At 47.2% G+C, this 25818-nt stretch overlaps 1 protein-coding gene across 9 annotated transcripts in view; it reads right to left on the reverse strand.

The window, feature by feature from the left end:
* Positions 1–7199: 7199 nt before the first annotated feature.
* The window catches only part of LOC105476660 (discs large MAGUK scaffold protein 3), a 57789-nt gene continuing 39170 nt past the window's right edge, over positions 7200–25818 (reverse strand). For 5 of the 9 annotated variants that reach the window (XM_011732781.3, XM_011732783.3, XM_011732787.2 and 2 more), the window contains 10 exons: positions 20430–20606; positions 20118–20193; positions 19238–19337; positions 15478–15519; positions 14125–14175; positions 13420–13521; positions 12648–12820; positions 12122–12231; positions 11710–11801; positions 7200–10523 (listed from right to left, as the gene is read on the reverse strand). In XM_011732781.3, coding sequence (XP_011731083.1) covers positions 10417–10523; positions 11710–11801; positions 12122–12231; positions 12648–12820; positions 13420–13521; positions 14125–14175; positions 15478–15519; positions 19238–19337; positions 20118–20193; positions 20430–20606 — 1030 coding nt within the window. In that variant the 3' untranslated portion in view covers positions 7200–10416. Of the gene's footprint in view, positions 10524–11709; positions 11802–12121; positions 12232–12647; positions 12821–13419; positions 13522–14124; positions 14176–15477; positions 15520–17251; positions 17298–19237; positions 19338–20117; positions 20194–20429; positions 20607–25818 lie in introns of all 9 variants that reach the window. The other 4 variants (XM_011732786.3, XM_011732785.3, XM_011732784.3 and 1 more) reach the window with 3 other exon arrangements.

Below are 25818 nucleotides of genomic sequence, written 5' to 3' on the forward strand. Positions count from 1 at the left end.
TCTTTTCTTTTTGTCTTTCTTTTCTTTTTTTTTTTTTTTTTTTTTTTTTTTTTTTTGAGACGGAGTCTGGCTCTGTCGCCCGGGCTAGAGTGCAGTGGCCGGATCTCAGCTCACTGCAAGCTCCGCCCCCCGGGTTTACGCCATTCTCCTGCCTCAGCCTCCCGAGTAGCTAGGACTACAGGCGCCCGCCGCCTCGCCCGGCTAGTTTTTTGTATTTTTTTAGTAGAGACGGTGTTTCACCGTGTTCGCCAGGATGGTCTCGATCTCCTGACCTCGTGATCCGCCCGTCTCGGCCTCCCAAAGTGCTGGGATTACAGGCTTGAGCCACCACGCCCGGCCTTTCTTTTCTTTTCTTTCTTTTCTTTTCTTTCTTCTTCTTTTTTTTTTTTTTGAGATGGAGTCTCACTCTGTCACCCAGGTTGGAGTGCAATGGTGTGGTCTTGGCTCACTGCAATCTCTGCCTCCAGGGTTCAAGTGATTCTCCTGCCTCAGCCTCCCAAGTAGCTGAGACTACAGGTGCCCACCACCACACCCAGCTAATTTTTGTATTTTTAGTAGAGATGGGGTTTCACTATGTTGGCCAAGTTGGTCTCAAACTCCTGACCTCGTGATCCACCCTTTTGGCTTCCCAAAGTGCTGGGATTACAGGCATAAGCCACTGCGCCCAGCCCTATGTCACCCTTTTATAAAGGTCCACACTTTTCATGAACAGCATTTATCAGTTTGTGTGATTATTTATTTAATATTGGACTAGCTCCAAGACAGTAAACTCCATAAGGGCAGAGGTCGTATCTGTTTTGCTCACTATTGTATCCACAGGGCCTGACACATAGAATTACGTGTTTGTTGAATGAATGGAAATAATGAAGAATTGAATTGGGGTAACTGCAGTGAAACAGTGAAGGTGAATGTGAGGACTGGTAGACATAATTGGAGATGGTATAAACGTTTCAACCCTGGGTGAGGAGGATGTTTTTGGACTTATATGAATATTGAAGCCAGGAAATCTCCAATGAATTGCATATGGAGAAAGAAGAGAGCCAAGAACAACTTTAACAAACATTTAAAAGGGAAGGATAAAAAAAGGAACTGCAAGGGGCAGAGGAGGAGAAATAGGAGAGATGTAGGAGAACCAAGAAGGTAGTGTCACTGAAACCAAGGGGAAAATTTTAGAAGGAGAGAATAATTGACAGTGCCAAATATAACAGAAAGGCTGATGGGTATGAGGTCTGTGAAGGCATAAGATCTGGTGACTTGGGACCCGGTGCAGTGCTTCGCACATGTAATCCCAACACTTTGGGAGGCTGAGGCGGGTGGATCACTTGAGGTCAGGAGTTCGAGACCAGACCAACATGGTGAAACCCCGTCTCTACTAAAAGTACAAAAGTTAGCTGGGCGTGGTGGCGGGCACCTGTAATCCCAGCTACTTGGGAGGCTGAGGCAGGAGAATTGCTTGAACCTGAGAGGCGGAGGTTGCAGTGAACCAGGATCGCATCACTGCATTCCAGCCTGGGTGATGGAGTGAGAAACTCTCTCAAAAAAAATAAAAGATCTGGCGACTTGGAAGTCATATTGACTTTTAGGCACAATTTCAGTGGGGTAGTGAGAGAGCAGAAGCTAGACAACAAAGAAGGACGAGGTGGAAAGTAGCAGCAGAACTAGGCAAGGCAGCAGAGCACAGGCACCGACACTGGAACCACATTGTCTGGGTTCAAACCTTTGCTCTCCCACTTGGGAGTTATATGACCTTGGGCAAGTTATTAAATGTCTGCAGACCTCAGTTTCCTCATCTATAAGATGTCCGCAACTATCCTCACAGACTTGTAAAGAGAAAGTGAGTAAATATATACAAAGCTCTTAGAGTAAGACCTGACACAGAACAGGTGCTTTAGAATGTTTGCTGTCATTATTCTGCTCTTGCTGTCTGGCAGGGTCACCTGCAACCACTACATCTTGACATTTCTCTCTTCATTATCTCATTCCCCAGATCGCTATGCACCGCCTCCTGGAAAGGCTTCCGGCCTGTGATTACAGGGCGGCTCCAGTCATGCAGAGAGTTTTCTCTCTTTTTTTTTTAGTCCTCTACTCATATTCTTGACTCTGGTTTTTATTCCCCTTTACCTCCGCTATTGTTTATTATTTCTTCTCTAGAATGACCCAATTCACCCTTAGTGACGTGAACTCTAGTAGACCCTGAAGCGTGTGTCTGTCATTTCCTCCTTTGACATTCCTCTACTTAACAGCAGGATCTGTTTACTTTTACCTCCTTATTTTTTTATCCTTTTTTTTTTTTTTTTTTTTTTTTTTTTTGCATTTCTCCCAACCTCTCTGATAAGCCAAAAGGAAGTGGCAGTTTGCAAACCTAGTTTGCGAGCCTTTTTATTTCCTCAAGAAAAGATGAAAGTTGAAAAGCTTCCATTGATTCTAACAGCCACAAAGCCAGCAATTGCTCCAACTAAAAGACAAAGCTGGTTGCTCCACTCTGCAGGGCACAGGGGCAGTTTCCACACCTCCTAGTTATGGCTCCCACCTGTGACTACGCTCCGATGTGCCCAGCCCCCACACCACCCTCCCACCCATCTCAAATGCCTCTCAGTGGGAGCCACTGGGGGCACCTCGACTCTACTTAGGAGTGGTTCCATCTTGTGGTTCTTTTGGCACCTCCATTCCCATATTTCCCTAGCACCATGAAAGAAGTGATTCTATCACAAAGTTGTCTATCACAAAGTTGTCTATTTTGTGCAGCTGTCCTGGAATGCAACCCTTCTGCCCTGCTAGGAAAAGGCCATTTCCCCTGGTCTCAGTCCGTGCATGTCCCAGGAGTTCTTTGCTTCTTCACAGCAGGCACCAAGCCTGTCCGTCTGTAGTGTCTGACTGTGTATAAACCGAATGTGTTCAAGCGCCATGTTCTTTGACAGCTCTGTTTAAACCCTTTATGTCATCTGCATCACCATTTGGATTTTTTAACTGCAAATTCACAAAAAGTGTGAACTGGCTTTTTGTGAGGGATTCAGCATAGCACATGTCCTTTAGAATTCTACTATTTTATCATGATCATTAAGTGTGGGAGCTGCGAGAGGCTTTGGAGATTATTTGTCTAACTTCCTCACGTTTTAGAGTAAGATAGTGAGGCTCAGAAAGGGGAAGTTCATTCATAAATCATTTATCGAGTATCAATCATGTTCAAGGCATGTGCTGTGAGGGATACAAAGATACACTAGATACAATCCCAGCCTTCTAGAAGGTTTTTGACTGGTTGGAGAGTGTATTATTGACAAATTGCTACCCTGCAACAACAGAGTGTGTTCAGTACCAACTGCTAGAGCAGTTCAAAAGGAGGGAAGGGGAAGCTCCTCTGCAGTGATCAGTGACATGATCATGGAAGGTGACATTTGAGCTGGAGCTTGAAGGGTTTCATTAAATAAGAGATGGGGACTGAACGCACTCCAGACAGAGGTCTTGCTCATGGGTAAAAAGTCAGAGTCTAGATTGGTTTGTAGAGAAGTATCAGGAGATAATGCTGGACAAGCAGATTAGGGCCAGTGGAGTGTGAAATACTTCCCTCCCGGACACCCATGTCCCCTCCCCTACCAGGCTGCTCCTGCTTATCTCACAGGTCTCAACTTGAATGGCACCTCCTCAGAGAAGCTGTCCCTGGGCACCTTTTCTAAGTATTAGCCTCTATCATTGCATCCCACGTACTTCCTTCATGGCATTCACTCAAATGTGTACTTATGCATTTAGTCATTTCCTGCTTTGCTGTCCCCCGCCCCCAACTAGATGATAGGTCCCTTGAAAATAGGCTTTATTTGCCATTGTCTTTCCAGCACCAAGCACAATGCTTATCAGCAGGTGCTCACCAAGAAGTAGCTCTTGTCACTATCAGGGTAGGGGCAGTGATAATGACAACAAAGGACTGGATTAAAAAGACATTGCAAATAATCCACACGTTTTGGTAGGAGATCGGATGTGATGACCAGAGTGGGGAGATCAGGGCTTGAACCTGGGTGACTAGGGCAATGGCAGCACTTAGGTGTGGGGGAAGAGAGAGAGTAAAGGGATCAGAGCTGTAGGTGGGAGGAGCCCATGGAAGGGGTGGGGCAGGATGGGAGAGAACTGAAGTCATCAGGGAGAGCAAGCACGTGGCAATTTCCTGTCTAGGTTCTTGGAATTTCATTCTTGGAAGGTAATGGCTGGCCTTTGAGGGCTTCTAGATGCTTGATCAACTTGTGTTGCATAAACGAGTGATGGTTAGTAAAAGAGAGCAGGGTAAGTATAAGGTTCAGCCCTGGGTGAGAAGACAGCGGAGTGAAAAGAAGGGGAAGGAGCAATAAAGGATCAGAAATGGATGAAGAAGATGAAAAAGAGAGGAGTCATAATGATGGAGTGAAATTCCAGAGGAAGCGGCAGTGGCTCAAGAAAGGAAGCTCTCCATAAAGCAAACCAAAATAATTCACGCTCGCCACAGGTTTGGACCTGGTCAAATCACTTCCCTCCAAGCTTGAGCCAAAGACCAGTGCAGCTCTTTTCTTTTACTGAGCATCTACTATGTGCCAGATACTGTACTAAGTGCTGGGCGTATAAAGGTGAACAGGACATAGTCTCTGCTCTCAAAGAGGAGTCTAGGAGAGGAAGACAGATGCAAAGAGATGGGGCAAGAAAATGTTCTAAGCAGAGCAAAGTGAGACCTGGGCCTGGTGTGCTGAAGAGCACAGCTGCTACAGCCAGACAGCCTGTTTTGGGCTCATAGCTCTGCTACTTATTAGCTGTGTGCCTTGGTTTCCCCATCTGGGAAACAAGGATAGTAAGAGTACCTGGCCCAGGTGCGGTGGCTCATGCCTGTAATCCCAGCACTTTGAGAGGCTGAGGCGGGAGGATCACTTGAGCCCAGGAGTTCCAGACCAGCCTGGCCAACATGGCGAGGCTCCGTCTCTACTAAAAATACAAAAATTAGCCAGGCGTGGTGGCAGGCGCCTGTAATCCCAGCTACTCAGGAGGCTGAGTCAGAAGAATCGCTTGATGTTGCCGCAAGCTGACATCGCGCCACTGTAGTCCAGCCTGAGCAACAGAGCAAGACTCTATCTCAAAAAAAAAAAAAAACAAACAAAAACAACAACAAAAAAAAAACAAACAAACCACAGTACCTGCCTTCTAGGGCTGTTTTGAGCAACAGGTGAATTAGTATGCGTACAGCACATAGTAAGCAGGAAATAAATGTGAGCTGCTACAGTGATGACCAAAGTCCTTACAGGGTATAATACAGCAATCAGGGTGGGAAGGTCAATTCTACCTACAGGGTGACAGGGAAGAAGAGGTGGTGGTTCAGTAAAGTGAGCACTGAGAGGGGAATTCTTTTTTTTTTTTTTTTTTTGAAACGGAGTCTTGCTCTGTTGCCCAGGCTGGAGTGCAGTGGCCGGATCTCGGCTCACTGCAAGCTCCGCCTCCCGGGTTCACGCCATTCTCCTGCCTCAGCCTCCCGAGTAGCTGGGACTACAGGCGCCCACCACCTCGCCCGGCTAGTTTTTTGTATTTTTTAGTAGAGACGGGGTTTCACTGTGTTCGCCAGGATGGTCTCGATCTCCTGACCTGAGAGGGGAATTCTTGAACTGAGTCTCGAGATATTAAGAGGAGGCCAGGCGTGGTGGCTCACGCCTGTAATGCCAACACTTTGGGAAGGCGAGAGAGTAGGGGGGCCGTTTGAGCACAGGAGTTGGAGACCAGCCTGGGCAATATAGTGAAACTCCGTTTCCACAGAAAATACAAACATTAGCTGGGCCTGGTGGCACACACCTGGGGTCCCAGCTACTCGTGAGGCTGAGGTGGGAGAATCACTTGAGCCTGGGAGGTAGAGGCTGCAGTGAGCTATGATCACACCACTGCACTCCATCCAGCCTGGGCTACAGATGAGACCCTGTCTCTGTCTCTGTCTCTCTCTCTCTCTCTTTCCATCCCCCGCTCGGTCTCTGAGTCTTCCAGGTTAAGCAAGATGGGGCAGCAGCGAGGGCATTTATGGGCACACAGACCAGGGCTGTGGTGCATTCAGGGAATTCAAATGCCTAGAACAGAAAGGGGCACAGCAGAAGAGACAGGAGAGAAAGCCTGGGGCTGATGGTGGAAGGGCTATGCTAAGGAGCTGAGACTTCAACTTCTCCCTGTGGGTGGCAGGACCCATGGGAGGGGTAGCGCATGAGACAGATGATTCTGTCATCTTGGGCAGGACTGGCCGTAGGCAGACAGGAAGGCCAGAAGACAGAGTATCCTCTCACACATGCGCTTCACTGGGAGAACGCAGGTCTGAAGCCCATTCTCAAACCACCCGCTTTCCATTTCTTCCAAGTGTTAGGTATGTATGCTGAGACTACCAGTGGAAATGGTGGAAGGAAGGAAACACGGGTAGTTCATTCAAGCTAACATGGAAGAAGTCAGTGGGCATCACGTTGTGCACAATGGGAACAGCTCTGCAGATAAAATCTAGTTGGGGCTTGTTAAAGAAGCTTTGCTATTTTCTGGCAAAGAAATGAGGTATCGACACCCTATTCACTGGGGAGGAAGCGAGGTATGCAGGAGCCAGTACTATTTCTTGGAAGTGACAGGGGAAGAGGCTTTTGAGGAAACAAATTTGAGCTTCAGAATGTTATTTGCAATGATGACAAAATGTCCTAGAGGTGCCAAGGAAATGGCTGGATGGATAAAAGGATTAGTGGAATCAGGGCCATGACATCCTAGGTGGGAACAGGGATGAAATACAACTCGGGAATGCTGAGACTGAATGAACACTTCCAAGGCCCAGGTTGAGGTTGTCAGGCTTCCAGGATCGCTTTTGACTTCAGCGCTAATTTGTCAGCTTTGCCTTGAGAAAATTCCCAGCTCTCTCAACACTTTCTCACCTAATTGCAGTGGTTAGTATTAAGCAAAGACTATCCCTGCAGAAAGGGCTCCACTAGCCTTTAGTGCTGGCTTTTCTGCTTGAGCTGGCACCCCTTCTCAGTCCCACTCTTTTTTGCCTGGCCTTGGCCTGCTTAGGATACTTTCCCTCCCCTCTAGTCTCCTCCCAAACCTGCGGCTCAACTCCCACTTGCTTCTGCATCTTTATTAGGGCCGCCCTTGAGCCACTCGACTTCTACACTTGCTGCAGGTAAGGATTTTGTTTTCATTCACTGATTTCTAGAAGCACTTTCAACTTAAGACAAAGCTGGTCGTTTGTGATTGAACAAATATTTTATTTATTCATGGGTAGACCATAGGTTTGATAATACAGTTCTTCCTCTGTTAGAGATGAAGGAGTCAAGGCATGATCAGCTGCAATGTCAGCAACAAAACCAGGAGGAGATAGGGCTGTCTCCTCCCTCAGGACACGGCACAGCACAGCACGGCACAGTGTTAAGGGTGTGTCTCCTTTTGGGGTTTCCAAGTTGCTCTGTATCTTCTCGTGCTGGGGCTGAATGTTCTTCAGCTGTACCTCCACTAGGAGAACATCAGCTGTGAAGACAGAGCCTCAACAGTGTGACCATAGGCCAGATCTTTGTTCTCTTTGCCCTCAGGAGATGAATTTTCTTAAGCTCTCATGGAGCTCTTTGGGGACTCCCTTTTGTTGGGCTGCCTTCTAGCAAATGAGAATATGGGAAAGCAAGCAACCTGCACACCATAAAGCGCCACAAGCAAGAGGACTCACCCTTCCTGTGGCTCAGCCCACACACATTTCAGGTGGCTCATTCATCCAGATGTTGCTCTTGACCTTATGAATTATGACAGCACTTCCTAAGACTCCTCCGCACAAGTTGCAATGGCGCCTGCCACGTCAGAACTGCCAGAACTGCCTGCTCTAAGCACCCCTCCCCTCCTCAGAAGGCTATGGGGATGACTGCTGTCCTGCTCTGCATCTGGGCCCATCCCACCCTCATTTTTGGAAACACTGGTAGCTGGCAGGTCACTTTCTCTGGCCATTTTTCTCACCCAGTTCTCTGCTACTAAATCAGGCCCCTGCTTTCTCTAACACACACCTTTGCTATAGCAGGCCTCTCCCACCTTGTGTACCTCTTGGGAAAATGTCAGCATTTTGCCACCACTGATGTGGACTCCCCTCTAGTTGGTGCTGTTTGAAGCAGTGTCTGGGGCTGGGGTGGAAGACCAAGCACACACCTTTCACAAAGGGCCTGTCACCACCGCAGCGAGCTGTACCGATCCCCAGGACGGCCCAGCTCAGCTAGCTCATCATCACTAAGGAGAAAGCCCTCTGGCCCCCAAAAGTTTGGGATGTTCTTCCCACTACTTTGCCCACGCCCTCCCTTCTCAACTACTTCAAGAAGGTCTCTGAGCCACAGTTCATTGCAACTATCGTTTATTAAAAAATATATGTCTCCTTGGAAGGAACACTGATAAACCAACTAGTGTCATGCTTACTTTGAATCTCTGTTTCTCTTCCCTGGGAGGGGGGGAGGGCTGAGCATGGCTGAGACTTCGCCACATAGTTAACAACAGAGAATCAACCTCTCTGCTCAACCCTCCTCACCAGAGTCACAGTCAGCTGTCACTTTATCCTTCTTTGCCTTCAAGTCAGTGTACTGCCCAGGGAAAGCCACTGCCCTTTCCTTATCCTCATCCTGGGTCCCATGCTTTATACAGTTAGCCTCATTCTGCTGGTTGGACAACTGTTAACAGAGTTCCCGGATTTGGCTGGTAGTGCTTAAAGCATCCTCAACATTGCCTTGCTGACACCAGCCCTAACCCAGCGGGCTAGGAAACAAATGCCTCAACCCTAGGGCCAAGCACTTCTCTGTTCTCCCCTGCATCGTCCCTCCAGTATGGAGGCGAGGGAGGCACGTTGGCTTCAAAGGAGCACAGTGGGGTGGGGGAAGACCTGAACCACACCTGCTGCCTGCACTTGTGGTGGTGAAGATTCCCTTGACCACAGTCACTGCCATCAGACTCTGGGAAAAAGCAACAAGGTTTCACAGCTCACCAGCAAGCGAATCTTAGCTCTACAGCTCAAATGTACAGCATAAAGTCTACTTTCCTCTTGAAGAAACCATAAGCTACCAGCTGTTGGGGAGGGGCTGGAGCAGAGCATATGAAGCAGCTGCAAAAAAAAAACCAAATCAAACTCATGACGCGGCTGGCCAAGCAAGCCAAGTGCTGTCCCACCATCCCAGCACAGAACTGGAAGGCAAATGACTCCCTGTCCCTGTTGGTGGAACCCAGAAAGGAACCTCAGTGGAGTCCTGCGTGTCCTCCTCTCAGCCCAGCCCCTGCTCTCCCTTCTGCTGACAGGACAACCAGGCCTGTGTCACCTACTCCATCACAAGGCCTGGCTCCTTCAGGACCTCATAAGCCTTTAGAACCTTGGCAAACTGGATTCTATGCATTCACTTAAATAGTAAAAGTAAAATTTGCAATAATGAAAAGGCTGACACAGTAGCACAACATGGTTTTGGTTTAACAGCAGCTTAAAAAGGAACAAAAAGGAAACCTCTCATGCAGACACATCAGGTGGCATAAAACAATAGGCAATTCCACGCGGAGCATCATTAGCCATTCTCTCTGTCCACACACAGGACTGGCTGCACCTCAGGGGCAGCAGCTGCTTTCAGGTCAAGTCTCTAACCCTCTCACCCCAGGCAAAAGCCCTTTCTCTCAGGCCTCAGGCTGACCCCTCCTAGCTCTCAAGAGAATGACCAAATGCGAGTGCCCTTAGTGCAGCACTTGCTACCATCTTCAATCCCTTCCCAACCAGCTGGGATAGAAGATGCCATCTGATTGGAATATGAAAATTAAAGCATTTCTCTAATAACATAGTACCATTGATGAAGTCTCCATAGATTTTCTAACCCAAATGTGTGTGAATATATATATATATTATATGAGAGTGTATAATATATATATATAATAATTTCTATATATTTTATATAAATTACATATATATATCTATATATAAATAAGATACTTTCTGTCGCCATTACGTTGCACCATTCAGAGCTGCAAGACAGCAGTACAGATAGGGAGAAATGCCCAGGAGCATCTCATCATGTGGTGCATTTAGCTCACTTCACAAGCCGTGCAGCTGTCCAGAGTCTGTCTTTCCATCAGTCCTCCTCTTTTCTCTTCACTTCTGCTTGGTTTTTATGAAAACAATGGCTCTGATGGATTTTGCACCTGTGCTAGCGCTTGGGAAAGGTCCATGCAGGAATGGGCACAGTCACATGATGAATGAGATGGCATCATCCCAAAAAATAAACTGAAACAAACAAAAAAATTTAAAAAAAAGAACAGGACTAGAAAACTCAATTTTTTTTTGACATATCTAAAAAAGGGGACAAGAACAGTAGCATTTGTTCTCCCCATGGGGACAGGAATGAAGAGGGAGGAGGGAAGAGGGACTTGATTTCTTCTGTTCACAAGAGAATGGTTGGAGGGGATTCTTCAGAGTTTTTCAGGGGATGGGACCCAAATGTAGTGCCCAGACTGGTCCTCAATGATTTGTTTGATTTTGTTATAAATCTCTTCCAGTGAGTCACCCTGTACAATGGCTAAAGTGAAGAGGAAAACAAAATTATTACTGTGGTCCACAGCACATCCCCCAAACCCAGCAATCCTGCCTCTCCCAACAATCCTACAAGTCCCCCCTCCACACCCCCAACCCCTCACATGAAGGACATGTTCCCAGGAGTATGGGTTTGGGCTTGGGTTCACTGGCTGGCTGCCTGTGTGTTCAGGGCAGTAAGGGCAACCAACTAGGTGCCCCAAGCCCAGGGCTTGAAGTCAACTCACTGAGACAGTGAGACTAAGTAGTAATGACCAGAAAAATGTGTTTATTCAAAAGATGTTTATTGAGCACCCACTATGTGCCAGACCTTGCAGTTCATGTTGCTCTTGGGTGCCATAAGGCCAGCAGCTTGTTATTCTAAAGCAGCCTTACTAAAAGATTTGGAAAACTGCAGTTCTCCACAGAAAGAGCTGAAAGCCACAATTTCTGGCAAGAGGCAGTGCTCCTGGGCCCATCACATCTGCTATATGTCAGAGGTCAGCCCAGCAAACAAGGACATGGATGCTGATGGTAAAGGGAGCTCTGAAGACCCAAGGTGTGTGAGGACATTTATGAATTCTTTACGCAGTTAACCTAGTGTCACCACCAGCTAGAATGGATTCAGCACTGCCTTGCATGCATATATGTATACATCACTGTACTTCAAAAGGTGAAGAACGTTATTACATAGAAACCTTCCCAATGTTTCAGGAACTGACCTTCTAAAGTAGATGATCACACACACACACACACACACACACACACACACACAGAGACAGGCACCCCAACAGACAACTTGAACACCACACTGAGGAATCATCATCATCAACAAACGTTTATTCAGCACCTAAACATGCAAAGCAAAGTACTGGGGGAGGGGGAGGGGAGCTGAAACGGAGGGAGACAGAGTAATACAGGGAGACCACAATCTAGTAAGGACAAGACAAAATGAACAAACCAACAATTCAAGGAAGCATTTGGTGAGTGGTTTATGCTATAAACTGGCTGAGCTGCTATGGCTGGACACGGGGAACTTGAGTGCTTTGGAAAGGTTTGTGCTCAAAAGCTTAAAAGCAACTGGAAACTCCGTGCAAGGTTTCTACATTCTGTCTACACCTCTTTGAGACACTTATAGAAACAGGTACCTGGCTAGTCCCCCAGAACCCCCCGCAGGGCAGCAGGAGTCTTACCCGTAAAGTACTCTCCAAACTCCTGCTCCAGTTTCATGGCTTTGTCATAGATCTTATTTGCTTGTTCATATGTCTGCCTTCGGTTCATTTCCCTGCCAAAGACAGAAGAAAAATAGTTCCGAACCAGATCTTATGTTCTGATTAACCATAAAGGATTATTCCAGGATCCCTAAAAATCTGCTAAGCTGCCCTCTCAGAGCAGCAGTGGCCCATGGCTAACTCCTCAAACCTTCTGTGTTCAAAAGTCCAACCGAGAACATAGGCACAAGCCCTCAAAACAAGAGCGCCCAGTGACCAGAGCTGGGGCACAGAGTTTCTTTCAAGTTTCTGCCCAGCAAATCACTTTCTTCTCCATTTCCCTTCCAGACCCGATCTTAGCTTGGTGTGTCTGGGTTCTCAGTTAAACACTTACATAAGGGCTTCAATGGACTTGGGCTTGATGAAAATGGCAATGGGGTAAAGTTGTGCTTGCTGCAGTCTCTTGATAGCATTGCCGGAAACATCTAAGATGCAGTGCTTGCCCTGAAAAAGCAGAGATTGTATCAGCCCAGCCACTCCCTATTCACTGAGCCCCAAGCAGAAATCCAGTGACATTCTAAACATCCACCTTGGCTGGGGGTGGGGTTGAGGGGCACCAGGGCCACCCAAAGTGGCCTAAAACACTGGATCCCTGAAGTAGACAGGCCCCACTTTTTGCTCCTATTACCCAGAAAAGGCCACATCTGTCCAGGGTCCCCTATTCCCTGTTGGGTGATGCTCTGGGGTGAGTTGTATGAAGGAGACAGATAGCTTCGTCAAGGGACTGGGAGTATGCAGAGGTGCTATGGCTTTGGTCAGCAGCACTGTTGGGCAGCTCCTGTGTTGGAAGGATAAGGATCCAAGTGGAACCTTGGCGTGAGCATTGGCCTTCCCTTTGAGGCCATCTCCTCTACACTTACCCTCTCTGCAACTGCCCGCACTGACTGGATGCTGGTCCCATAGAGGTTATCATTAAATTGGCCTGCTTCAATGAACTTGTTGTCCTGAATATCTTTCTCCATTTGTTCACGCGACACCACAAAGTGGTAGTCTTGTCCATCCACCTCATTATCACGTCGAGGTCGGGTAGTATCTGAAGGAAGAAAGGAAATGCTTTGTAGCCCAGGGGCAATGATCCACCCCAAGTCAAAAAATACTGAGTGGTCCATTCTCATCTGGGTGGGTCACTGGGCCACTCCATTTTTTTTTTTTTTTTTCCAAATAAGTGGGAGAAAACAAGCAGTTGGGAAACAGTTTGTCTGGCCTACTTCTCTTCCAATCTCCAGGTCTCACACAGGGGGCTATTTGCTTTAGCTTAAACTGGACCAGAAAGGTGAGCTAAGGCATGGCAGAGGGTGCCAAACTTGGTAGAGGAGACAGTGAACCTAACAAACTGTTCATGGAGTCACATCAACACCACTTTGGCTGGGCCTCCCTATTTGTCCAACCATTCCCAACCATCACCACTGAAACTTCCCCTCAAGAGAGTGAGCAGCCAAGCCTGATGGCTTAATCTCTCCAACCCCATCAGCTTTTGGGGAATATATTGCCACCTACTCTTTTCCAGGGTGTCAAATGTACCCTGTCCTCAAATAGCCCTAGAATCTGATCCCAGACCTTTTCCATAAAACATTACAGGAACTATTCCCAGGGCACCAAGCCTCAATCCTCTGGGCCTTCCTGGACTCTTACGTGGCACACAGGATCCAAATTTATGTGGAAATTCGGAGATCAGGTCATCATTGACTCGGTCCTTCATTGGGCCCAGGATGATCACAGGCCTTGCATAGTGAACTAGAGAGGGAGAGCATCGAGACAGTGAACAGAGGCCCCCACCAGACAGCCTGTCCTACCCCTGAGTCTGGCTAGAACACAGAGGCTCTGGAGCAGAGACTCAGACAGGGTAAAGCATCTTCGGCCATTGTCTGGCTTTTAAACAGAAAGACATCAAAGAGCCTTTAATTTGAGAATATCTAAGTTCAAGGCAAGTCTGAAACCGGAAGCTGCTCCCCTTCTAACACAGTCAGAAAGAATCTCTGCACTGACACCAGTAACTGAGCAAGGTTTTTGCAGAGCAGCCACTGAAGGGAAGAACCTGGACCTCTCTTTTAGTAGTGGCTACATCTACTGAAATAGACCTTCCTTGTAAATTTGCCCCCTCCTTTGGAAGGTGTCCTGGCAGCAGGCAAAGGCACGGAGAGAAGTGCACACTGGATGCACCCCCTTCCCTATGACACTAGGAAGAAGCAGAAGAGAAGAAGGAGTCCATGGGCTGGATGTGCCATGAGTCGAGCCTTCCTCCTCCTCCAGGTCCCTCCCTCTGCTGCCATAGCCACCCACTGTATTGAGCCCCACGACCAGACCAGCACAAAGACAAGGCTCTCAGAGGGGGCTTACTTTCTTGTCGTGTCACTGGCTCATATGACAAAATAGCATCCTCTTGTCCTTCTGCAACAAAAAAGGGAGATAGGTTAGCACCATATGATCTGCCTCCTTCTGTACAACACTCCCCGCACCCCTCCCCTGCCAGGACACAGCCTTATCGGGTGGTCCTTTCTACCACCTGTGATCCTTTCTGTTTTCTGCTGGTGAAAAAGCACAGGAAACCCTTCACTGGCTCTGAGACAGGAGTCAGCAGTTATCTTGTTCAGTGAAATATCACTGGGCAAGGGGCCAAGGCCCAGAAGCCATGAAGCCTCCACCCCAAACCACCCCAATTTCTGAGGAACTCTTCTTGTAGGTAACAAGTCAGCTGTGTGCAGTAGCCCCCTCGCTCTAGTAAGAATGACAGGGACGCTTCGACTGGTTGAGATGCTTGCCTGAGTCCCCTTCATCTACATGCAGGGGAGTCAGGGCACACACCCAGGTCCCCAAAGCTGCGGCCTAACTTTGCCCTTTTAAAGGTCTACCGACCCACCTCCTGCATTGGAAGCAGCATCCAGAAAAGTGGCACATGGCTCTGCTAAGGTCCCCAGTGCCCTTTAAGAGCAATGCTGAGCCTGCTGTCTCTTTCTGGTGGAGCTCCATGTCGAGCCTAGCAATGTTGAGGTTTTCCTAAAACAGTCATTAAGCCACTTGGTGCTGGGTGCCTGGAGGTCCCAAAGTGGCTGATGGCAGTCCCAGGGAAGACAGTGATATTTGCATCAAGGCACACAATGCTTGCTAAAAGGCTTCTTCTGAGCCTAAGACTCCTGGGCAGATTTTACAAGGCTTCTAGCCACCATAGCTCCTGAAAGACCAGTGCTCCCAAAGTTCGTGAGGTTTGAATTATGGTTTCTCTGGTCTGGTCACAGGATCTCCCAAGGAGAACTTGGCAATTACCTGATCCTTTAACTGGCCCCAAAGGCAAAGAGGTCCTACTGACCTGGAAAGGCAGATTTAGAGCAGTGTCCTATAGGAGCCATTTTTCTTTTGGTCTCTGAGCAAATCTACAAATCTGGCAGCACCTATGGCCCACAGTAGCCATGGCAGCGATTTACTCTTTGGCAGTTTACCCTTTCCAGTGCCTGGGATGCTTTTAAGTCAGGTCCTGGCCAGAACTATAGGGCTTATACTCTCCTTTAACCCATGGGGTGAACCCCAACCCATAAGGAGAATGAACTGGCCACAGCATTTCCAGGATCTCAAAGTGTACATGGCTAAAAGAAGCACCAGCCTCTGAGCAGCAATGGCAGCTGAGCGACACTGGAATGAGGATGGCTGGGATACACGGTGGAGCTACATGACATGGAAGGAATGACACACACTTACTGGAACTGCTTTCGCTGTCACTGGTGTTGGATGTCACTCCCTCTGCAAGCCAACAAGAAAGAGACTCCAATTCAGAACACACCACTGAGAGGTCACATGCAGCACAAAACTCAAATTCTCCAGGAGCGAGACACTGAGCTGCCAACTGAGTCAGGCCACAGGAGGCCTGCCACATCCAGGCTACCAACTGGGAGGCACAGCTCCAATCCTGAGCCCCTGGCCCTCTCGTACTTGTCCCCGGAGCCCTCTTGGTCTGCCAAGTCCCTCCCTATGTGCTACAAGTCATACTTCCTTCAGCAGCATCCTCTTCACCTGAATCAAACAAATTGACCTGGATGGTTTCCAAGTCCTATTTCAAAATGCATCGTCCAAGGCTAACAACAGGAAAGAAAAGGCAGTGACAGGAGCAAAGAGAAGTCCAGGGACCAGTCTGCTCATGGGTGTCCCCCGCCCGACAGAGTCCCCGAAGTACAGAACCATGTGGCACTCCACAACTAAGAGGCCAAACACTGGATGGGTTAAGCAGACACCAGGCAGCGCTGCCCTGACCATTCGGTGGGATCCCCAGCCTTCCTGCCACCACTCCAAAGCAGGAGAGCTTGGCTTCAGTGGTGAGAGGGGAAGCACTTCCATCCACCACCAGACACATGTCAAAACACAGACAACAAAACCAACAAAAACACCTTGAGGACAAGACAGCCCTCCTGTCTCACACAGCTGGGATCTGCCCATCTCTTAGCGGTGAGGGAAAAGAACGCTCAAGCGGAAGAGCAGCGCTCACAGGAGGCACAAACAAAGCCCGCCCATCCAAGATGACACGCGAATGAAGATGAGACATGGACACACCAAACTATGGAGAGAGATGCTGCTCATTTCAGCCAAGACCACACTGTTCCAGACCATGATATGCTGTGGCCCCCCCCAGAAAGGACTGGCTGAGTTGCCACACATGGCTAGTTCCTGAACAATCCCCATAGGCAACTCCTTTGCCTTTGGCCTTTATTATTTACTGAAGGAGAGTATATGCTGACAGAACCCATTCGGCAAGGCTGCATGTCTGTGCACCCTTGCACACAGCAGGATGGCCGCTAAGCCTCATCATCTAGGTCTTTTTCATTTTCCACTCTAGGATTCTTTTCCAGAAAGGAAAATGAGGTCAGAGTTTTCCTGAGATAAAGCACTAACTATATATGGTCCATAAATGGTGCCGAGGCCCCTAGCAGACCAGCTCAACCCCTTACAGGTGCTCTGTGGGAAGCCCACTGGCGCTGTTTGCTGAGGCCCTGGATCTGCTGGGACATCCCAGATGCAGGTTGGGAAAAGGGGGTCACAGTACCCTTGCCCCTAGTTAGAGGGACTGTAAGAGCTGCAATTCCTACATCCAATTCTTTAGCGTGGTATCACTGGAAGAGGAATCCAACCAGCAGGACCCCTCCCTTCGACAATAGGCTAGAGATTAGCTGAGTTGTTACCTTGGAGAAACATTTCAAGCCCATTTCACTTCTAAGGTGGGACGCCAAGCTCACGCCCTGCCACTTTGAGTAGCAAAAGGTAAACAAAGGCATGAATGATAGGGACTTATTTGGGTACTAGGGATCCAGAGCAAACATGTAACATTTGGAGCCACACGCACTTCTTCCTGCTGTGATGTCAGAGTGCTCACAAACACTGCCCTCCTCTCACCCTTGACCCTCACCCATGTCCCCAATAGCCCCACCCCCACTATCTCCATTCATGCCACAAATACAGTGAACGGTGTGTAAGTTGGACTTACTCAGGTTCTTTGCTCCATAATAATCGTCACTTAACCCCGGGAAGTCCTGATTTCACAGACAGCAAGGGCGGAGAGAGGACGAGGGGGAGAAGAAGAAGGGGGAAGGGGAAGGGATGGGAGGGAATGGAAGAGAGGGAGAGATTTGGGGAGAAGAGAAAAAATAGAGAAAAAGACAAGGGGGGAGGAAGAATACAGAGGCAGGTGAGCACTAGTGACAGAATTATGAAACACCATGAAGACCTAGCACTATAGTGAGGCCAGGAACTTTGCCACAGAAAGAACATCCCAGGGCAGATAAGACATCAAGACTTCATCTGCCCAATTCGTTGCCAGAGGGCCTTGGAGTAGACTAGCTTTCTGAGGTGTCTACGGCTGTAGGCCAATGGGACAGGACAGGTGACACTCCAAGGCTTAGAGCACCTGCTTTGACCAAATTTTGGTTGTGGAGCCCAGGTCTCTGTTTGGCCCTGAAATCACCATTTCCCTCCGCAGTGCGTGAAAGAGCAAATGCCCACGTGTGCCAGGTAGGCAGACAGAATTCCCATTACCTCAAGAAGCTTTCGCTCAATACTGATTCACTCTGTTCAAACCCTTCAGGAAAAGTTTCGCATGCTGTGGGGTGTGGCCTCCAAAGCTGCCCTGAGCCAGGCAGACCTTGGGGGATGAGCTCAGCTTCTGGAGAAGCACTAGGCACTTTCAACTCTGTCGTCCAACAGATACCCCCACCTCGCCCACCAGGCGGGACCACTGAGCAATGAACACCCCCCCAAGGCTGGGCTTGGCATGGAGGGACTCTGGGACACTGGGACTTATCTGATGAAATTATGGTGACATCACCTCAGGCCTCTGACTCGGACTGTCTCCTAACTGCTCATGAGCAGAGCCACCTCATCTATGGCTTCTCATTGAACTACTCCAGGACAATGAGCTGTGGCTGCCATCTGGATGAGGGCACCCTTTTGTCCACCAGGTACCACCCAGATAGCAACGACTTACACATACCATGACCGTGGACCAGGCTGGCCTGACAGAAGGACACTTCCTATCAGAACCAGTCAGTCTCCTGCCAGCCCCAATAGCCCAAGACCCCAAGATCCCTCCATGTAAGTCAGAGGAGTCACTGGTAAATGACAGATGTTTACCACTCATGATGAGACAAATGAGAAAACATTTTTCAAGCCAGACCTGGTGTTTAAGGTTAGGGTTGGAGCAGTTAATTGCTGAGGCACATGGTAGAGCAAGAAGATTTATCAGGATTAAATTTCTTCTTCAGTTGAATTTAACTCAGTGTGACTGCTCTTCCTACCAAACCAACTTTGTGCTTTTCAACAGATCTTTATTTGAACAATGTGAAGCAACACTCCTTCCATGTCAATTCATTTAAGCAGGAAGGATTCTCCTGGGAAAACTGGCTCTGTAGGCACTCTAGGATGACAGCAAGTCTGCTGAGAGTTGTGTGGATATCCTGTATGCTTATGCACGTGCCTGGGATTCCGGAAGTAGCCCCAACTCCAGGGATCCTGGGAAGAAAAGGCTCTTCTCTTGACATACATGAGTGAAGTTAAGGGAAAGAAAACACAAGAGGAAGAAACCAGGAGAGCAACACTGAGTCCCTAGACCTCGTTCTCTTGAAAAACCATTTTCCTGACCCTGACACTCTAGCTGAAAAACCGTTCCTCACCACCACAGCAGAGCTCTGTCTGGCACTTCCATTGCTAGTGCCAAGCACTTCCTGGGACCCTGGGACCAGTCCCACCTCAGTGCCTTCAACATTCATTCTAACTGAGGAGCAGGACAAATAAAACCCAACATCTTCTTATGTAGACCAATTTCTGCCCTGACTCTGTAGATAAGCAGGTGCACGCGCACACAGGCATGCACAGGGCCACACGTGGCCCTGCCCAGGCTTCTCCTGAGGGAAGGGCAACTGACGATGAGAAGACGGGGCTGCAGATGGCCTGCTCTCTGGACTCTGCTGCTACTTACGTTCCTGTATGCTGCTCTCCTGGGCCATGTTTTCTTTGCTCTTGTAAAATGGAAACTTTCGAGAGAGGCGGAAACTCTTTTTACGTTTCTTTTTGATCGACTGTGAAAGAACATGAAGATGGAGGGGAAGGACAGAAGAAAAAAAAACAGAACAATGGATTTTAAAGCATGCAAGAAAAACTAAAATGGAGACAACGGTGAGCTAAATAAAAGACCATCTCTCACAAATGGAGTCTATGAGATTAAATGAAAGTTGATGTAAGAGGAAAATTATGTTTACAAGAAAATGTTGTAGGGATGTTAGAGGTTTCTACCTAACCCAGACTCATAACACTCACTGTACTTCCTAAAGAACAAAGGTCACTGTAGCCTCCTGGACACATGCCCTAAGGTACCACTGATATACACAGAGTCATCTACTCCACGTCTCTCTTCCCTCTACTGCTCCAGAAGTTCTTTGGCCTGTGAAGCTCATAGAAAAAAAGGGGTGAATAGAGAGCCCCCCTGCCTCAGGTGGTCTGAAGGGAGGTGGGAGCTCTGGGACTGGGCTTCTTGGCTGGATGCTCTGACAGGATCTATAGCCAGGGAGACACCCATGAGTGGCTTCATTTTCCCCAAGCAAGTCAGCCTTCCAGACAGTCCAACTCCAACACATCTTCAAGAGCCAGTACCCAGGGGGAAGGAGCACAGACTAGCTGTGGACTTTAAGAGCTCCCTCTCTGCTTTCTGAAAAGCAGTCAATGTTCTGACAGGACAGAGCCAGCCCCCGGAAAAAGAGATTTTCTTTTGTGTCCCCCAGTTCTCCTACACATCAGACTAAATTCCAAGCTTCTCGCCCCTCTTTACCTACTGGCTGATTTCCTTGGGAATCCCCACTTACCCTGTTAGACTCAATCATCCCCGTCCTGGCATGGAACTTCACAGTTTTCAATCGAGCTCTTTCTTTCTTTTCTACCCTGTTTTGGAATCAGAAAGAAGTCCTGTTACTGCCAGTAAATGGTCCAGCAGTGGGTTGCAGCAGGCACAGCAGCCATTTTTTTGGCTCACTGAGTAAAAACTATGTTGAGTACCGACTCTACCAAAAAGGAAGCAAGGCACAAATGTTGCTCTCAAGCAACTTCTAATAGGAAAACAAGAAAGAAATACCAGCAAGAGGGCAGGAAAGGCCTTGCTCATGATCATGATGACTCACCTCTTCTTACTGGGGATCACACCGATCTGCTCACTTTCTCCGTGTGGGGTCACCAGCCTTGCCTGCCACCACTCATCATCAGAGGCATTAATGACATGAAGAATGTCACCATAAGAGAAGCTGAGCCCCTGGCTTGGCAGGCAGCTGTCCCGAGTCCGATCATAGTCAAACAGGGCCCTGAAAGGCACAGTGAAAGATGAAGTGATCATCCAACCCTAAATGCCAAGACACTGGCACCTTGAAAAGATGGAAGGCCAACCCAAACAGCACAGACATAGCAGCCTCACAGCATACTAGAAGGATGTCTCCAGGAGACCACATCCTTCTTTCTGTGCCAAAGTGGTAAATATGCACTCCCTTTCAAAGAAACATCTCATTCTCCCAATAAGAAGCATAAGAGAAAATATTTTACAAACCCCATTTCCTCTTGGCTTCTGGATGCAAGACAAAAGTTCAAAGTAGAACTCATTCAATAGCCCTCTCCCTCACCTACATCCTAGGAAACTAGCTCTAGCAGGGAGCTTTCTCAGTTCACAAACATATCTTCAAAAAGTAGCTAAAGACAGGACAAAAAAATGTTAACTACAGTCCCAAACAATGACTGGTAAACACTGCTGAAACACTAAAGAAAGGGCCCTATGTCCTCAGGAGTCCAAAGAAAAAGCTAAGGCTGACGCTGACCCACACAATGGTAGGGTTGAAGAGAACCAATGGGACCCTAGAAGTGCAGTCTCTTTCTCTTACATATGGGGAAACAGAGGCTCAGTGAGGAAAAATAGTTTGACCTAGATCACATATCTAACCAACCTGGGACAAAACCCAGGTCTTCTGACAAGACATGCTGTTGTGACATGCTATAAATGATGCAGAGTAAAGAAGTAAAAGGGAAGGTGGGAGAAGGTGGGGAGGGAGCTATACAATCCAGGTTTATGGAAAAGGACACCAGCTTGGCTGCTGCTAGAAGTCCTAGGAAATGGTATTGGAAATAAAGGTCTGAGGCAAATTTTGGAAGCCCTTGAATAGACATGATTTAGCAGCCCCTGGAAATCTGAGAGGAGTGACACATCAAAAGAGCCTTACGAGGTCGGGTGCAGAGGCTCATGCCATTATACTTTGGGAGTCTGAGGCGGGTGGATCACCTGTGGTCAGGAGTTCAAGAGCAGCCTGGCCAATATGGTGAAACCCCATCTCTACTAAAAATACAAAAATTAGCTGGGTGTGGTGGCACACGCCTGTAGTCCCAGCTACTCAGGAGGCTGAGGCAGGAGAATCACTTGAACCTGGGAGGTGGAGGTTGCAGTGAGCCGAGATTATGCCACTGCACTCCAGTCTGGGTGACAGAGCGAGACTCTGTCTCCAAAAAAAAAAAAAAAAAAAAAAAGTTTCTACTTTTCACATCCAGTGGAACCTGTCTTTATATAGAGTCACCACAAATGGGTGATTTCAGTAAGAAGTTTGTGTTTTTCTATCTGCAATCTAGGCTGTCTTCTTCATATTCTCTTAATAGAGGTGTTTTCACACCTTTGCACACACAGCCCAAAATCTAGTTCCAAGACTTCGACTTCTACCTGCAATACTGTGGCCTTTGGCTCAGTTGGAAGTTGCAAGTAAAACACACTATCTTACCATATGCAAGCCCAAATGAGATAGGATGTAGTAAAACCATGAAGAGTGAAATACCCACCTACTGCTTAAAGTTCTTGAAACAGAGTTCTTAAAAATCAGTGTCAGATGATTTGAAAATGAAAATACCCAAACTCTAACAAAAAGCCCTTTTTTTCCCCTCAGTTTACACACTCAAAGCAGTCAGGAGAATGGCAGAGGCAGCAGACAAGGAGGTGCTATCCAAGAGGTGCATTCTGGGCTATGTGTGACAGAATCAAAACTGAATGCATTTTCACTGCCTGAGTCCTGCATTTCCTAAAGCAAGGAAGACATTCTGTCAGTCACTCCTACTAAGAAGAGCATCATGAAGCAACCTCATTCTCAGTGACAATGAGAAACACTGGATGTTATTATGGGTTTCAAAGATTAGAACAAATACAGTAAGGAAAAGAACAGAACTTGAATTAAGCACAAATTAGTTTGGTGAGGGAAGGAAGGAAGATGTTAAAATGAATTTAGGAGGCTGGGAGCAGTGGCTCACACCTGTAATCCTAACACTTTGGGAGGCCGAGGTGGGCAGATCACTTGAGGTCAGGAGTTCGAGACCTGCCTGGCCAACATGGCAAAACTCCATCTCTACTAAAAATATAAAAATTAGCCAGGCAGGATGGTGGGCGCCTGTAGTCCCAGCTACTCGGGAGGCTGAGGCAGGAGAATAGCTTGAGCCCGGGTGGCAGAGGTTGCAATGAGCCAAGATTGCGCCATTGCACTCCAGCCTGGGTGACAGACTGAGACTCCATCTTCAAAACAAAACAAAACAAAACAACAAAAAAATTAAAACACATATAGCACAAGCTAAGTAAAAACAAAATAAACACAGATCAAAGTCAAAAAGATTTTGCCAGTAGTTAACTCTGCACATTGGGAATTGTACTATTCGGGCTTGTGTTTTTAAGCACAGCATGTGTTCCTTTCACAATTTTCAAAAAACATTAAGTCAATTAAAAAGAAAAAGTGGGGAAGCAGATATATCAAGCACTGGTGTGAGTCATTTACTTCAGATGAGGAACACGTTTGGTTCTAAGTTCCCTGGCAAACAAGGCAAAAAAGGAAGTTGTCTAACTCTAACTTCCCAATAAAAAATGGTACCCAAGTCTATCTGGATTTTGTTTGATGAATTTACGAATGCTGAATGAAGAAGAAATACGAACAGGATGGACAATGCTTTAAGCTATGGTTTTGTAAAAGACATAGAAATGTAGTATCTGAGGTCTGAGATTCTGAACTGGACTATCATTCACAGTTGAGAATGCAAAAAACATTGAACAAGAATTTCCTTTTCTATCTATCAGAACTGCAAATAGAAAAAGAATTTTGCAGACTGCTAAAGCCTCAGAGGTCATTTTGTCCAACTTTCTATCTGATAAAGGAAATCCCTTAGATATTCTCTAAGTTTCTTTCCAGCTCTAGCATTTAATGAGTCTGGGTCTTTCCTAGATCTTCTCTACCAGGCTAAACATTCCCAATTCCCTCAACAATTCCTTTGTCGTAACTTTGATTTGTTTTCCAAACCCGTGATGTGGATTTTCCCTAAATCTACTTTGCCTCTTTTTCCTGCTGAAATTTTGTTTGACTAAGAGCTGGAAAATTTCCTCAAAGACAACGAAAGTCAGGCCCAGATATGCACATGGCCTCATCTAGAACTGCATGCTGGGTGACTCTCAGACCAGGGCTCTTCTATCTCAGAAAATTTTGTAAGGCCTAAGTCACAGTCACATGTGTTTTGTTTTTGTTTTTTTTTTTAAAAAAAGCTAATTCTTCGCCAGGCATGATGGTTCACATCTGTAATCCCAGCACTTTGAGAGGCCGAGGCAGGCGGATCACAAGGTCAGGAGATGGAGACCATCCTGGCCAACATGGTGAAACCCCATCTCTATTAAAAATACAAAAATTAGCTGGGCATGGTGATGCATGCCTGTAGTCCCAGTTACTCGGCAGGCTGAGGCAGGAGAGTCACTTGAACCCGGGAGGCAGAGGATGCAGTGAGCCAAGATCACGCCACTGTACCCCAGCCTGGTGACAGAGCAAGACTCCGTCTCAAAAAAGACAAAAAAGCTAATTCTTCACTCGGCTATGTGTGGAAAAATACCATTCTTTCACTATTTAAATACTTATTCTGGCCTGGTGCAGTGGTTCACGCCTGTAATCCCAGCACTTTGGGAAGCTGAGACAGGTGGATCACCTGAGGTTGGGAGTTCGAGACCAGCCTGACCAACATGGAGAAACCCGTCTCTACTAAAAAATACAAATTAGCCGGGTATGGTGGTGCATGCCTGTAATCCCAGCTACTCGGGAGGCTGAGGCAGCAGGAGAATTGCTTGAACCCGGGAGGCGGAGGTTGCAGTGAGCAGAGATGACGCCATTGCACTCCAGCCTGGGCAACAAGAGCAAAACTCTGTCTCAAAGAAAAAATACTTAGTCTTCTTTACATGGAGTATGTGTTAGATACATGGGAGATACAAGAGCAAAGTTTATTGTCTTGTGGAGCTTACTAGGTGACAGACGGTATAGTATACTAAGGATGTTGTAGCAAGAAGCCCAAAAGGAGGACAAACCAAGGCATAGAAGGATTCACAGGGAGTACAGATCACATCTAGTTTGTACAGATCACATCTAGGGAAGCTACAAGGAGATACTGCTTTTTGAATTGGTTCTCAATGAAGATTTAGGATTTCAAAAGGTAGAACTGGGGAGAGGCCCTTCCAACTAAAGGGAACAGTGTAAGCAAAGGTCTGGAGGCAAGAAGCACAGGGTATTTGCAGGGATCAGCCGTGCATCCAAGTCTGGCTGGGCCTCAGAGAATGGCAGGTTGGGGCCTGACTGTGGACAGCCTGTATTGTCCAGTTAAGGAGTTTGACATTCATTTAGTAGACCTTATGGGACCAACTTCATTACCTCAGCTTTCTTATCCCATTATCAGGCTAAACTTCCATGTGGAAAGAAAACCAGTAAAAGAGAACAGGCCAGCGAACTAAAGTCAAACTTCTCCCATGAGATATATTTCATGTAATCAAAAAAAGTATGTAAATTAGACCTTAATAATTTTTTTAAAAATACTGACTACTTTCCTAAGATCTTTAAGAAGCAGCTAAACTGTGGCCATCTAGCAGTGACAGTCTGTCTTAAGAACACCCTGGAATCCCAATGAAGTGACAGGGGCTGGTACCTTCTCACAAATAAATGCCTCACGGTAGGCTTGATGAGAGGAAGAAGGAATACCTTTCTCCACAACACTGATAAATCCTCTTCTTCCTCTTTTTATCCTTAGGGTAGGCACTAGAGAAAGTCAAGGCAGATACTCCCCTTTCAAATCAGGCTGAACCACTGTCCGAGGATGGAAATCCTACACATGCAAGGCCCACATGACATAGCAACCAACCACTTCAACCTGACTCAAAACTAGAGAGCATTAAAAAAAAAAAAAAAAAAAAGCAAAACGTATTTGTCTCTCAATACCTAAAGAAAGGCCATAATTAACCAACTGCCACCCTGGTCTCACTATGTGTGTAGGTTTGTGCGTGTGCGCATGTGCACACGTGTGCATATGTGTGTGTTTCAGCTTCTGACAAGATAATGTGCTGAGAGAGTAGAAGGAAGTCTCAGAAACTCGTTATTCCTTCTGCACTTAGATAAAAATAATTTCATTGAAGCCTCCAAGTTAGGAACTGGTCACATCAGAGAGAAACACTGTGCCATGAGAGAATAAAACTCATGGAAATAAATT

Source organism: Macaca nemestrina, chromosome X (genome assembly GCF_043159975.1).
Source record: "Macaca nemestrina isolate mMacNem1 chromosome X, mMacNem.hap1, whole genome shotgun sequence".
Taxonomy (NCBI): Eukaryota; Metazoa; Chordata; class Mammalia; order Primates; family Cercopithecidae; genus Macaca; species Macaca nemestrina.